Source organism: Neodiprion fabricii, chromosome 5 (assembly GCF_021155785.1).
Source record: "Neodiprion fabricii isolate iyNeoFabr1 chromosome 5, iyNeoFabr1.1, whole genome shotgun sequence".
Taxonomy (NCBI): Eukaryota; Metazoa; Arthropoda; class Insecta; order Hymenoptera; family Diprionidae; genus Neodiprion; species Neodiprion fabricii.
Window position 1 is genome coordinate 3,987,137 of NC_060243.1, and position 15,802 is coordinate 4,002,938.

General features: G+C 37.8%; 1 protein-coding gene across 17 annotated transcripts in view; it reads right to left on the reverse strand.

Moving 5' to 3' along the window:
- LOC124183150 (protein alan shepard) overlaps nucleotides 1-10,331 on the reverse strand; it is a 41,451-nt gene extending 31,120 nt beyond the window's left edge. For 12 of the 17 annotated variants that reach the window (XM_046571284.1, XM_046571283.1, XM_046571277.1 and 9 more), the window contains exons 1-2: nucleotides 9,648-9,901; nucleotides 7,782-8,411 (exon numbers count right to left, since the gene is read on the reverse strand). In XM_046571284.1, the coding sequence (XP_046427240.1) occupies nucleotides 7,782-7,838 (57 nt within the window). In that variant the 5' untranslated portion in view covers nucleotides 7,839-8,411; nucleotides 9,648-9,901. Of the gene's footprint in view, nucleotides 1-7,781; nucleotides 8,412-9,647; nucleotides 9,902-10,020; nucleotides 10,113-10,222 lie in introns of those variants that run through there. The other 5 variants (XM_046571268.1, XM_046571266.1, XM_046571269.1 and 2 more) reach the window with 5 other exon arrangements.
- Between the last annotated feature and the right edge of the window lie 5,471 nt (nucleotides 10,332-15,802).

Here is a 15,802-nt window from a genome sequence, read left to right on the forward strand (position 1 = left end):
CAATTAATTCCCTGTACGTATAACCGTCGCAAAATTACCGATAACTTGACTCATGCACAGAAACCGTTGTAGACAAAGGCCGATGATTATCATCAGGATCTCAACTCTCTTTCGTATGAGTCAGTTGTTATTATTGTCACGATGTTCCGAGCTACAGCTGTTCCGCAATTCGTGCAACGACGAACATTGCAACTCGTCGCGAAATGAAACGAAAGCAAAAAATAAAAAAAAAAAAAGTAATAAAAATAAAAATATCACAATTATCCTAACTCTTAAACGTTACCCTGATTTTCATTATATATTTCACAAAACCGGTTAATTATTTGCAGTTGATAAATTTTTTTTTTTTAACAAAATCGGCTTCGCATGGGATTCCCCGCGTATGTTGGAAAAGGTATAAAAACGGGGTTGCAAGAATAACTTGAGTACGAAAAAGAGAAAAAAGAAAAAAACTTCGAACAACATAAAAATAAAACAAAGTAGAAGATGAAAAATGCGAATGAAGTAGAGACACGTGTCAAGTGACTCGTGATTCTTTGGGTATCTCTTCTCCTTCCACTCTTTCTTCTTCTCTTTCTTCATCATCATCTTCTTCCTCTTCTTCTTCTCTCTGTAATATGGCCCCAGGGAAACTCCTCGAGTATAACTTATTGTTGTAACCTGTGTAGAATGGGCCAGGGTCGTGTTCCAAACAAGAAGCTAGACCCTGCTCTATCCTCCATCCTCTACTGTACCCGATTACATACGTAAGCGTACAGGATGAGCATAAATCAAGTATAACGACAATAAATGAAAAAAAATAAAATAAAAAACAAAAAACAATAAACAAATAAATGAACAACCTACAGTCACTGCGATGATTGTTACTAGAGTGATAATAACGATCAGCGTGTTATATTCGTTCGCTTTGATTCAGCGTTATTAGATATTATTATTCTTATTTTGTTAAAATTACATTTTGCTGCTCTCTTGTAATATTCCAACGATTCGAAATTCGTTCATTCTTTTTTTTTTCCTCCCTTCATTTTGCTCTTTCATTTTTTTTTTTTTTTCTTCGACGTCGCTGCGCGTCGTTTTATAGGATAGATATGACAGTGTTAGGTGTAGGACATAAAGACCGACGACGCCGACCTGAAATCCATTTTACCAGTTCTAGGCGCGCCTGCGGGTAGTAGGTATTATTCTTAGACTTTGTTCGACCAGGAACAGCCCGAAGAGAGGAGGCGACGAAGACCGGCGCGAGTAATTATTCGGAGCAGCTTATATGCAAGATAATAATATATATATATATATATGTATGTATATATGTATACACACGCACACACAGACACATCAGGGTGGCCGCTAAATCTCCTTCAAGAAATTCCCCGACTTTTCTACATTTTCCAGGCAAACATTTTTTCTTTTTTTTTTTCTTTTTTTTTTTTATCATTTTTGAAATTATCGTCTAAAATCGTGACAATACATACGTACAGGGAAGACTGTAAAGGTTTTTCCAGTACTCGTAAGCGATTCGACCTACATTATACATATACATAATACATGTATAACAAAACGTCGCGTTGGGTAAAAGCAGATGCTTCACACATGTAACATGAATATACATTTGCGTTTGTGTATATATAGAAATAATTACGGTAGGTCGTTGAGAATTTTTTGCAAGCATAATGCGAGAACTGCGTCAGATAGATTATAAGACGGAGGCCAATGTGCCAAACAAGATATGCTTATAATAATGATACAGTTGTGTGGAAAAATGCGTCGGAATGAAGACCGCGGTTTAAAAATCCCGTTGCAACGCGTTCTAATGTATGAAATTATTTACCTTCAATGCGAAAGCGTGCAGGAATTTTTTCCCCACTCGTAACGATGTGTAATTGCATACACGCGTACATAATGTTACATAGATACTTCAGAAGCGATAATTATGTGCAAAAGAAATTATTGCGAAATTTACAGTTTCATCGATATTTCACACACGGATAGAACAAGATGATCTAATTTTTGGTAACAAACGAAGGAGTGTGTGTGTGTGTTTTTTTTTTTTTTTTTATTTTTGTTCCTAGCAAATAAGGTACGTGAATCGAATTTTGTCTGTGAGAAAATTGCGAGGCACAATTATTGCGCAGACTTTGAAACGAGGAAAGGTTAGATAAAAATAAGGGGAGAGATAGCAAGAGAAAATGACTTGACGAAAAACAAGTGACTCATCGGTTGCGCGGTATTCCTATACCTATATGAATATGGACTGACAAATGTGCAGCTATTGTATTATTGCACCGTTGCACATTGTTGTATTGTTATCTGTGTCAAGCTTGTATTATCTTTTCCTTAATCTCTTTACCGCAAGGCTTCTTGGAAGAGAGGACTATCGCGGAAGAAGGAAGAATTACAAAGTTTGGCTGAAACGTATCCCCAAATTGCGTATGAATTTTTTTTTAACTAAACAAAATGTCTCAGCGTTTCTATTTTTATATTTCAGTTGTTTTTTACATTAACATTTACTAAATACAACAGAAATTATCGAGGGGCTTGTCACTTAAGGAATCATTAAACCATCTCATCCGAAATCAGACAGGGAATCGGCTAGAAGTCGATAGAAATCGCTCGAATCGCATGATTACTGATTTACCTCGCGATTTCTCAAATCGTATAGGAAATCATGAGGAATCACCAAAAAATTTCGGGAATCACTGGGAATCACTCGTCCATTTTCTAACTAATAAGCAAGGATTTGTCTCCTATTATAAGTGAAAAATATTCAACTATTGATGAAAATGTTTATAAGAGAATAAAAAAAATTATTCCAATTTCATTAATAACCTACGTTATTGATTGAATACCCACGTACCCGTAATCGTAAATTAATTATTGTTAATCTATATAAATTAACAACTGTTCATTTCTTGACGGTATAGAAATCACTCGTAATCGTTTGAATAAGCAGAAATACTTTTAGAAATCGCTGAGCTACGGAATTTCCGAGTTACCAGCCCCTCGCAAATTATTGTAATTTTACCATTTCAATTGTCGTATCAACATTTAATTTGTACTTTTTACACTTTTTTTTTTTTTTTTTTTTATACTCTCACTTAGTTACACTTTAAAAAAATGGTTAGATCAAACCAAAAGTATCGGCGATCCTGCGGGACATTTTTTTTTTCTCACCGCGTATGTAAATACGTATACTCGTACATATATTATATGTACCAGAGTGGTCGTTAACTTTCAATACGTACTTCTCACTTCGGAAATCGATCGATCTGTAACGACGAAGAAACAGTGTGTGTGAATTACTTCGGATATTTAGCTTGATTGGAAAGGATGCCGAAATCGATTTCAAATTGACGAATTAAAATAAAACGGAGAGGGGGGGGGGAGAGAGAGAGAGAGAGAGAGGGGCGTAGGTCGACGTACGCCGCCATCATTCGCAAAACGGACGCAGCGTGCCGCAACCACAAATAATCGATATTCCAGCAGCGCCTATAGAGGAGAGACCGTCTCTCCTTTTCGTCTTCTGATGTCTCTCCCCCATCTTTTCCGATCGTTCCATCCCATAGTTTCTATTGCGGTTGCAAAGAGATCCCCGTCGTTATATATACTTGTTGAATACTTCGCATTTATTTTCATTCGCGTTGGAATCGATGTAATTCAGTTTTCTTATTTAGTTGATTTGTTTTTTGTTTTTCTTTTTCTTCAACTTCATTCTTGTAACTCTACTCGCACATACGTGACAATATACGATCGCGGTGACAAAATTTTGCAATTTTATTTCGGTGGAAAGAGAATGAAAAAAAAAAAAAAAAATCAATCCTCTCAACTTCTGCCCGCATAATTAGCAGACTTGTAAATTTAAAACAGTGTGAAAATCGTACTTGAACGTGAGAAAATTCGAGACTGAGAATCTCACGCCGATATCACGTTTTGCATACTAGTTTTTATAATTATAACCATTACGCGTAACTTATACAATACATGACGGAATAATTACAATTTCTTGGCAAGAAAAAGGAAGAGAAAAAAACAAAAAAAAACAAAAACAAAAAACGATCTGTTTTATACACACGATACAATACGATCGAATACGCATTTATAAATAACGGAATTTATCCACTATACCCAATAAAATAAATATCATTAAATTCATCACTCGCAGTGATCGATTCGAATGTTCTTTTATTTCGTCGTGATAATCTCCGTATTTTTATTATTATTATTATTATTATTGTTATTGTTGTTGTTGTTATCATTATTATTCTGTAATTTCTCTTCATTCAACGAGAAAACTGAAAGTTCGTTTTACTGCACCGAGTTACATAACGAGGCTGTGTCTATAAAACGGTGCGTTTTATGATAACAATACCCTGTATAATCGTATAACGTTTGCATGTATAAAAATTGATCCTAAAAGGGGAAAAAGATCGGTTACGTTTCTATTTTTCTTATTTCATTTTCAGCATGATATTCGATCTCGGCTATGCGGAAGATTTTTGGATATATTATAATATGCATTATATTACAAGGATTGCAGGAGTAGCTGCATTGATATACAAAAAAATCACATACGAGCTTCAACTCTAGACAACGTGGACAGAACTTCCCGAAAATTAAATTGTTCGTATGCATGTATGCATGTATGTATCTATGGTATGCATACATCGGTTAATAGAGGCAAAGAAGCAACGAGCGGTTCGTCAGTTATTGATTAATTTCGTCGCGGGTTTTGAGGTCCTGCAGCAACGGCAGCAGCAGCAGCAGCAGCCGGCCATAGGCCTTTTATTCGCCACTTTATCGCCGTTAAATAGTACTAATATTGTATCTAACTATTATTAAAAAAGTAATGATAACAATAGTAGCCGTGACATTAATCAATCGCAACCAGGACCGAAAATAGTTAGGCCAAGGTCCGATGAACAAGTTAGACACGTTATGTGCTAGAAACGTCCTCTCTAGATGAAACAGTCTCTATGGCCGACTCAAATCTTCGTCAGTTCGTAACGAGAGGCTCGATGTAAAGAAACGTTAAGGTCCACCATTCGTTAAATAACGTTGTTCTTTGTAATGTAAAGTCATGTGGTAGTTTATTTGGTCCGGACGAACGAGTAACCTCTTAAACTATACACCACACAATTATTTATTAAATATTGTGGGTGTATCGTTATTGATTAGAGTATAGGGTCGTTGACAGAATTTAATATCTTTTATTATTATTGTTATTAATAAAATTATTATTATACCTGTAATATTTTATGTTATAATAAGAATGATTGATTTGTGCAGGTTACGAACAGCGTAAAATGATGTTATATGATTTGTTAGAAACCAAGCGCGGTGAAAGTGTAATACAATTGTAATCGTATTATGATGGTTGAAAAATCATTGCATTCTCCCAAGTTTTATGTTCCTCATTTATTATGCGCAACCGATGTTACCACCCGTTAAATTCCATTGGCTGAATATCCGCAAAGCTATTATAATACGAATAAAATGTTGTAATATGAACGCAAGGTTTGCAGAATCAGCTGTTCCTTTATTACTTATCGTTGGTGTATAGTTCATGATCCGAATGAAAAATCGCTAACGGTGATAGTAATTTTTTTTTTCTTACGACCCTGCGTTATACATGTGAGATCATATTCGAGACGAGGGAAAAGAAGAAAACTTAGAACAATGTTGATGGAGAATGTTTAATAATATTGGGGGGGGGGGGGGGGGGGGGGCTTTGACATTTTTGCTGTGCATAATAGACCATCATAACAATATTTCTCCACATATATATATATATAATGTCGAGAAATAATAATTTACTTCCTGGACGAATCGGGTACAAATCTCCGAAACGAACAAAATATTATGCGGTATAATAATAATAATGATTTAACCTGACGTCTGTTTAAATAATAAATTTTAATCACGTAATTGCGTGCAGTTCTGGAACAATTATTTCGCACAGGTACAACTTGGTGAAAATCAGGAAGTAAAGAAGCTGCTCGGGCTCGCACATAAAAATTATATTTATTTAATTACGTACTCTTTTTTCATCAGATCGAAACAATAGATAAAGATCATAAGGTATCAAATTTTCGAACAGTCGTTAAAAAGCTAATTATGAGAATCTCAATATAGGTTAATATGCGTATAGAGAAGTTAAGGTGTATAAAAGTAGATGAAAAAAACAAAAGAAAGCTAAAATATCTGTTTAGTAAATTTCTCATCGGTTTTTTTTATGATACCTGTATTCCAATCTTTCTACATTTAGAAATTGTAACTGTATTCAAGCAATTATCGCGTTTTCTCAAAATTCGATACTGCAATCCATAGATTCCATATGGTCATCGTACTTTCCAACGTACCCCCCTTTCTGCCCGATTTCATTACATTATTTTCGCTCTTAAAGGATCTTCATTCTCCTGTTTTAGTTCTCTGTTTCTTTTCTCTTTCTCTTTCGTATTAATACCCGCTGCTGCATCATAAAATCAACGATGAAAATAGAAATATTGTCAACTATCGTAGTTCGCACTGCAAGTTTGTTTGATTATTATATCCTAGAGTTTAATCAGTCTGAAGTTAGCAACGTAATCGTAATGATGCATTTTTAGAAAAACTCGTTATTTAGCATGCTTGGGATAATCTGAAATGTAGTAAACGGTTAACAAATCATCGGCAAACTCTGGTTTTGTAAATTCAACTTCTTCATTTATTCTAAAGGTGCAAAATAGTAATTTTCGTTTCAACGTTTCGATACGTTAACGTTACTAACTTCAGCCTGGTAGCATTTAATCAATTACTACAGTTATACCACGGTTATACCGTATTGCCGTCAAGTGTTGATCGATATCGAATAGCAGACGGTATTTATTCGAAATAACGGTTAGGTACGTACGTATGTACGTACATACATCTATTGTAGGCATACTAAAGCTGCCAACTTAAAGCATAAAAATCGCCAACAGTATACAGTGTGTTCGCGCGTGCGTGCGTGCGTGCATGCGTAAGTGTAAAAAGCGTAGCAGCGAACGTTATTAAAACAATTAATCTCGGTAGAAACGAAAAAGCGAAGCCAAGTAGGTATGATAAAAGATAAAACATAGAGTACGTATGAGAGAATGGATGGTGGTAACGGAATGAGAGTTACTAGAAGGAAAAAGAGAGAGATACTGGGTGGGGCTGACGCCCCGTGGCAAGCTGTCAAACTACACCGGCAATGGGACCTCGCCTCCTCCTCTTAATCCCCGTCGTCATCCTTGTCGCACACGCGTTGCGCACGCAGATGCATGGCTTATAGAGATATATGCGTGCACCGGTTACATACATACTACATTTAACATTACACGCCATCGCCATCGGAGAGAGAGAGATAGAGAGAGAGATAGAGAGAGAAAAGCGGAGCATTCCGTCGGCAGAAGAGCCGACCGAGGATGATGGCGACGCTCGTCTCTGCGCTTAACTATACTCATACCGACAGCGAGTATCTCGTGTACGTGACGACGTTACGTACGTAAACGCGGGGAGAATTGAATCGCGTGCACATATGTGTATACAAAAAAAAATATATATATATATATATACATATAACCACACACTCGCTATGCATAAGCATTTAAATATGACGCGTGATACGTGTAAGGTATCATTTGTACGTGTTGGTGGGTTAAAATTGGTGCAAAAAAAAAAGAGATGCAAACTATACGAGCGGAGATTATGAATTAATTATAGATAATATTATTATTGTTGTTGTTGTTGTTGTGTATAATGTGGATATATAATCACAGACCACTCACCATCATTTTGTAGTTGAGTTTCCTCGGCGCGGCGTTTTCCATTCTCACAGCCATCATGCGAATAGTAATAATGATAATAGTAATAATTATATAGTTGTGCAGCAGTCTATATATGGAACTTCGATTCTTGTTTGTATATTCTTCGATGAAACAACGATGTTTCGTCTGATTTTTATTTATCCTTCTTCCTCTTCTTCACCCTCCCGCCGTCCTATATTTTCCTTTCGACGATTTCTCGCGGTTGTCCTCCTTATTATCCTTATACCTCTTCCAATAAATATCCTCCGAAAAACGCTGCCACAGATTTGTTGTTTTATCGTTGGTATTGTCGTTATTTATAATTCTTTCCTGTTTCTTCTCCTCACGTGCTCGTACGACGAGAGAACTCCTGCACGGTCTATTTATTTATACGATATACGTGTGTGTGTGTGTATATATACGTATTATTATAATATGTATATAATATTGCACGTTGTACGCGTGTTTAGTATTTCCGTCGTTTTTCTCTTCTTATTACTTCTTCCTCCCCTCGAAGGATCGAGCGTGGCACGCGGTAAAAAGTCTCTTTCTTTCACACACACCCACCCACACGCGGAAAGTATATAGTATAGTAACTATAACAACACCCCACTGTAATGTTAGAACAAAATATTATACTACTAAAGTAAATAAAAAGAAACGTTCACCACTTTCGTGTGTATATATATATATATAAATAAGTATTTAGAGCAGCGAGAGCAACAGTAAGTCACTCGAGAGTCAAGTTAACCGAAGATACGAAAGGAGGATATGTAATAGAGCCTTGTTAGAGTTACTCTCGGTGCTCTATGATTCTGATCGTCCCGTAAGCGTTACACCGATGAAGGAATGTGAAAAAATGTTCAATTTTTATCTATTGTACGGATATAACGTGTTTTTATTCAACCAACGAAGCACTTTCGGCCGGCCGACGTGGGTCTCTCATTTCGATTGACTGAGAGCGCAGAGATGACGAATAAAAAGAGAGAGAAAAAAAAAGATAAGGAACGTGAAAAGAACAGAAGAAATAACGCGCGAGGGAGAAGTAAGTAAGTAAGTAATAAGTAAGTAAGTAAGGAAAGAAAGAGAGGCGGTGGATAAAAATCTCGCCGGTAGTTTTCTCAGCGGCGAGCCATATGCATATGCGTATGTGTGTATATATATATGCAGAGATCTGCGAGCGGAGTGCGACGGACAGGAGAGGAGAGGAGAGGAGAAGTGATGAAGAACGCGAGTCGCTCCGGAGAGCGAACGAGAGAAAGAGACAGAGGGAGGGCACGGAGGGCGGAGAGGGGGGGAGATAGCCGATGCGAGACGGATGTCGAGTGTCAAAGGGTGTGTCGGCTGTGCACGTTACAAATACATACGACGCGGAAACGCGAATAGAAAGGGAGAGAAAGAGAGAACGAATTTAATTGAAAGAGTATGAACGCGGATCAGATGGGACGACCGATCATCGAAGACACACTGACGAATTTAAAACGCTTGCTTAGAGTCGGCGACGGTCCGTTTCTACCGTTTTGACCAACCGAGTACATGGCATGTTTAACCCCGCTGCACGACTACCTCGGCGAATTCTTTAAATACATGTATAGAAAACCATACGGTTCGATATTACGAGTTGGAAAACAGATTGAAAGTAGTGAAGAAAGAAGAAACACGAAACCAAAAACGAAAACCCTTCCTACTACACAGTCATACGTGTATCCATGCATGGGTATAAACTGCACTGTGGCAAGTAGACGTATCATGCATGCATAAACGTATGGGTATTGCTTATTGCAGTGAACATAGTTTTGAGATAATTTTTTTTTTTTTTTTCTCTTCTCTATTCTTTTTTCAAATTACCCCACAATCGCACAATCACGAAAATAATCACTAGCGTCGGATGTATCGCACAGACACAACAATTTTTTGTGTTTCTTTTCGCGTTTTTTTTATTCTTTAGAAAAATAGATATTAAACGATTGATATTTAATATTGTTGTACGCGATACAACGTTCCAGGTGTTATTTTATTTTCTCTTTCAATATTAATTATTTCTTCTTCTTTTTCTCCCGTCTTTTCACAAGCCAAGCGTTACAGGCAGCTATATTATAACACTTTGAAGAAAGAAAAAAAAAAAAAATCAATTTTACAATACAATATCTCGTTTGTTTTATCGACCGCGTTTGCTTGTTTTTTCTTTCGTCGTTAAATTCAATTCTTATTATCAATGTACTTTATTTAATCCTTTTGTTGCCTAATTTCCTCTTTCTTTTTCAGTTTTCGTTCAACGTATTACATATATTTTTCACACATATATACATATATATACACACACCCACATATATATATATATATATGTATATATATTAATTTGTGTTTGCGTGTGTGTGTTTCTTTAATTTCGTTATTTTTTGTTTTTTTCAAAAACTATTCACTTGTTATACAATTATTATACTTCTTGTTAGGAAACATTTAGGTGTGGTGTTGTCTTGTAGGTAGAGTCTAAGCTACTGCCCGGCGAGTTTCGCCCATCTTGACCGAAACTGAAGCGAGCTTCCGCCCCGCAGCGCCACTGTCGCATCGTTGGGGCTCCGGCGGCCGCACCTGTTTCTTCATGCCGCCACTCAAGGCACCGGCCGGCTTTCAGCGGTCCTTCCAGAGTGGGGGATGAAGAGGGGGTGGGAGACAGTCAGTCACCCCCGCAAACCAGCCGCCGCCGACGACGACGACGACGACGACGACCTTTGGTCACCAACCCCCTCGGGCAAAGTTCATCACCTAAAACGTATTGCAATAACTATAATGATAGATTTGTCAAACGTGCAAAGCTGTGATATATATACGCGCATTACCACATGTACAGTAATGTTCATCAATAGGTTCCCAATGACTCACTAATTTTTTTTTCTTGGAATCAAAAATTAAACGAGTTTTCTTAGATATTTTACGTGTCTATGATCAACGTGTCGTTTGTTTCTTTTGTCACTTCAGTGTACTTATATATATATATATACCGAAGTATATACTGTCAGTGTGTCACTTACGTTGCTAATCATTGGCACATAAATTTTATTAGAAAGGAATAGTTTCAGTTTCGATTCCAAAAAAAAAAAAATAGCCAGCCAAATATCTTCAGATTTGAAACGTCTTCCAACCAACCTCTGATACCTAAATTGTATAAGTTTAATAAAATCACAAATCTAAATCATCCGCAAAGCCAACCACTTGTCTCTTTTGTAACGAAATTTTGTCTCAAGTCATTGCAATTTAGATTCCAAACGATGCTTCACACCTGGGCAACGAGAATAAGAAAAAAACTCATCAGAAAACAACAGAATCTTCAGATTTTCCGGGTTTTCGCCTGCGGCAGCTTGACATTCCGTTATGGTATAAGATGTATGTATCTATGTAGATACAAACGAACGATACCGGATCGAATAAATTTCTATAGGTATGCTTATACAATAGGAACGATCTTTCGCCATGTTAAACTTATGGGGAAATTTGTCGTGGTTTTTCCTCAAATATCTCGTTAGTTTCGATTTTTTTTTTAAACTAAAAACGGTCGTAACTAAACTCGACGGAAATTTAATTTCTCTACAACTTTTGTTGATGTACAACAATGTTTTTTTTTTGTCTACGCGCAATATTCTTCAAAGTTAAATCATAAATTCAAGACATCGGTCAAATTAAACTACAGCAGAATCCGGTCTAAATTCCACATACAGTCCACCAACGATTGGAAAAGGAAGAAAAGAACAAAAAACCAAAACAGTGGTATCAAAAAATAGCAATTCAAGGTTTCCCTTTTCGTGCGTAAACAGCACCTGGGCAACTAAATTGCACTTGCGTCCTCGGTGCATCCGCGTTATGCTTTGGAATTTCGATTATTCCTCCGTCCGATCCCGATTCCCGCAACATTCATCGACGCATCTCCTCTGCCTACTTCTACCCACGTCATAGACGGTGCGTAAATACGCAGACGTTCTCGGGGTGCGTCCAACTGCTCCTTGGCCACCTGGTCGTCTCGTTTTCTCGTCTACAGGGCGACGCAGAGTCGATTCGATCCGAGTCGAGCCGAGTCGAGTCATATGGGCACCGGATCGAGGGACCGCTGCTGCATCCAAGAGGAAAGAGAAGGCGGGTCGACGTTCACCTGCTTCGGCTTGAAATAGCTGGGGCTGCGGCACGTTTGCGCTGCTGGCGACGTTGCTGGACTCTGGAAAGTCAGATTATACCATGAACATAAATATTTTGTTTCGACCAACGGATATAATCTTACACATGTGTGTCATACGTTGTATACCTATGTATACGTTTATGATGTATACGTATTTGCGCGCGATGTCTCGCCGCTGCAACTCGGCGTGCAGGCCTGCATGGACAGGGTCAAGGTCGATTTCGACTCCTTCTCCTTCTTTCTTTCTTTCTCAACTTATATATCCCTGCTTCTCGATCGCTCAACGACGTCTGTTTACACGGCAGAGAGAGAGAGAGAGAACGGTGGTGGATATAGCCTCGCGTATTTGAACCTAACTGTACGTATGCCATTATATCAAGGTATCAAGCCGTCTCTTTCTATTCCCTGTCGTCGAGACGGCGCGACGAACGGCTACAATGTTGCCTATCTGGCAACTCGATCTCTCGGCAAACCGTCGGTCGTCCCTGGCTGCGATATGCTCGCACACACACACACACACACACACACTCACACATACTCGTAATACCGATGATACGCGAATTTACTGAGACGAGACACACGTGCAGCGCTGTGGTATTTGAGATTATCTTTTTGCCCCTTTTGTGATACAGTCCTACTCTCGCGGCTAATTTCGCGTCTCTACTGTCCCTCGCTCTTTCTCTCTCTTTCATTCGTGGTCGGTACATATCCGCACATTCACGCATTACTGTAATTCGGATCGTACCTACACTGTACGTACAAATTTAAAGAGTAAACGCGAATCTGTATTACAAATTACATTTTACAGGTAATAACGGATGCGGGTAAACTCAACGCGACGTCGCTGCGTGGACGTGTTACGTTGCGACGGAGAAAAGAAAAGATTAAATAATACCTTACACCCGTTACGACTGCATCTTTGATACGAAAACCCTGACGCGAATTTTTCATCCCCAATAATTAATTATACGGTAGATAATAATATCCGTACCTCCTTACGTGCAGATTCTATAATATACCTAAATTAGATACAGTTTATGCTGCGCAGAGTTACAGGGTGTTTCAGAAAAAAAAACCGTTGCTCTGCAGCGAAGTATGCATGTAATACAATTATATTGCGATGTTGTGATAAATTTTTTCAATACAGTATACGTCTGGGTATAAAATTCGACATTAGTTCCAATAAAAAGTATCCATCGTACAATCATCTCGTACGGGTCAGCGTGTGGAGTCAAGACCGCGGGGTCGGTTGCCTTTACAGCTTTATCCATCTTATGTATAAATAGATACGCGTGCCATTTTATATGCATATATCCATGCATATACGTATATATGTATATATATATGTATGTATGTGTGTGTATACATACGTAACCTATCGTCGCCTCCACGCTCACAAATCCTTACAACATTATACATATACATATATATCGGATTTATAGGATAATGTATAATGAATTATACATGTTACCCATACGGAAATTCCTAAATCGAGACATTCTTCGCTCATTCAATTCGCCTTTTCGCGATCGTTTTACGCCTATGTGTAAAATCTGAACTTGTATATTCGCCGAGGGGCGAGAAAAAGAGTAAAAAAAAATAAAAATTACGAACAGAGTTTACACTATGAAAACATCGCGATCGTAATCGCACAGAAATTAGTATGTTTAAACGATTTGTATTGCAGTATATTATCACACGATTAATGGATAATAAATAATATATTTACGAGTAATGAATCGACGATGATTATTCATCGATCTAATAACTAATAAAAATGTATTTCAGTAAACTGGCTGAATTTTGAATAAAATAAAATGAGAGGGGGGAGGGGGTAGGTAGGGGGGAAGGACAAGGAAAGAGAAAGGCGATTGTGTGCGCAAACATTTATATACACTTTGTCAGATGGTGTCGAAGATGTACGTGCATTACACGCATACGCATTAAACGTATTATTGAAATGCGCCGACCTTGTACAGCGGCAAATAGCGACGCTCGCTGCAATGCGTCGGATAACCGGTTGGTTTAATTTTTTCGTCATCATCATAATCATCATGATCACCACCGAGAATTGCATTGCTCACATGGAACCTGGAAACTTGAAATTTTTATCACAACTATTTCGTTATATATACATATATATTTATATACGATAAGAAAATAATTGTAATAAGAATTTGAAATTTTCAAGGTTTATTTCTATCATCACAAACACCAACTCTGGTAAGTTTCGAATCGTACCTTAATTTGAAATATACAATATACATGTGTATAAAGTTTTGATTTCAAGATATTTGCATACGTGACACGAAATTTATTTTATCATGTACGTACATACATATTATACGGACGGAGAAAATAATCTTCCTGAAATGACATTTACTGATCTTTAGGTAAAATGGTTAACAACAACGGGAATTATTCTCTTCGTGGAAGATCGTCATCGGCTTTTATTACATCTATTCGGAGTGTTATATCGGGACAGCAGCTTTTCCTGTCTACCGGCTATAAGCGCGACGGATGAAAGTGAATATCGTCGAAAGCTCGATGGCCGTGCGGAAAATGGTCCAACGGAAGGAAGAGAGGCTGGGGATCGATACCCGCGTCGAGGCGCGGGCGACGTTCGAACGGACGCGTTTTACTCCCGTGGATGGAATCCGGAAAACAAAAGAGCCGAGAGGACCCTGCAGGTATACATTCATTGATCGGGTATATCGCCATCCTGTGCATCATTGAGACTCGAGGAACAGGAGGAAAAGGAGGGGGGGGATCATCGACTAGCCGGCTGCATCGGCACGCGCAATTTTACAAATCGCGATGCGAAAGGCCGCGTCAATAATTGTGCTAATTGTAGATTGTATGAAAAAATGGAGAAAAGAAAGAGCAGTTAGAGGAACAGAAAAGAGAAAGCGTAACGAAACATTGGGGGTAAAAGTGTTCAACTATTTGACAATTTTACGGATGTAGTAAGTTTGGAGTATAGATTGAGTTTTTTAAGATACGAATTAATACGGTTTGATTAATTATACGGTTCACTGCATTTAGAACGTTCCTAAAATTGACAAGTAATGATATTTATTCTGATAGATCACGAAATTTTACAATTGTCTAAAATTCGTTAATCCGTATATAACGAAGTAACAATGACCTATGTACTAACATTTTTACAAACTAAACAAAGATTTGTCAGTATCATGTTTTGCAATAATTGCGACAAATTCAGATATCGATTTTTCTTTCTTCTCTTGTAACTGATTTAGACAAACTTTTCTCCTCCGTTGCGGTTGTTTCAGAGATGAAGTGCACAACATATTATGAAACACATGCACACAGGTATAATGTGTACAAGATTCTGTATGAATCGGAAGATAAGATCGACGCGTCACACAGCGAGTTGATCTCAATTCAAGGACTGATCGGTGTTTCGTTCCGTCAATCCGAAGTAGCAATATGCATGGGATACTCTGCGCGTACCGTTAACCTTTTAAATCATAGCGGTAACGAGTATCGACGAGTCTTTGGATAGATAAGTAAAATAAGTTAAATAAAGGTTACTACCTTAAGTAAAAAGCGAGTATAATCGGGGTTGACTAGCCCCTCGGAAAAAAAACTCTCTCCAGAATTTTTGGGGTAGCTGATAACGAGTCCGAAATCAGATTTCGAAAATTCATTACAGCGAATCCAATCAACGACCCCGAAAATCCCTGAATTTATTTAGTATTTAGACCATACGTGTGCAATGAAATTTGAAATTTTCGTCCACCCTGTTGTATCCACCATCTTGAATTTTGAAAATCAGATTTCAGATTGGTAATCAGCGGGTCCAAGGACCACG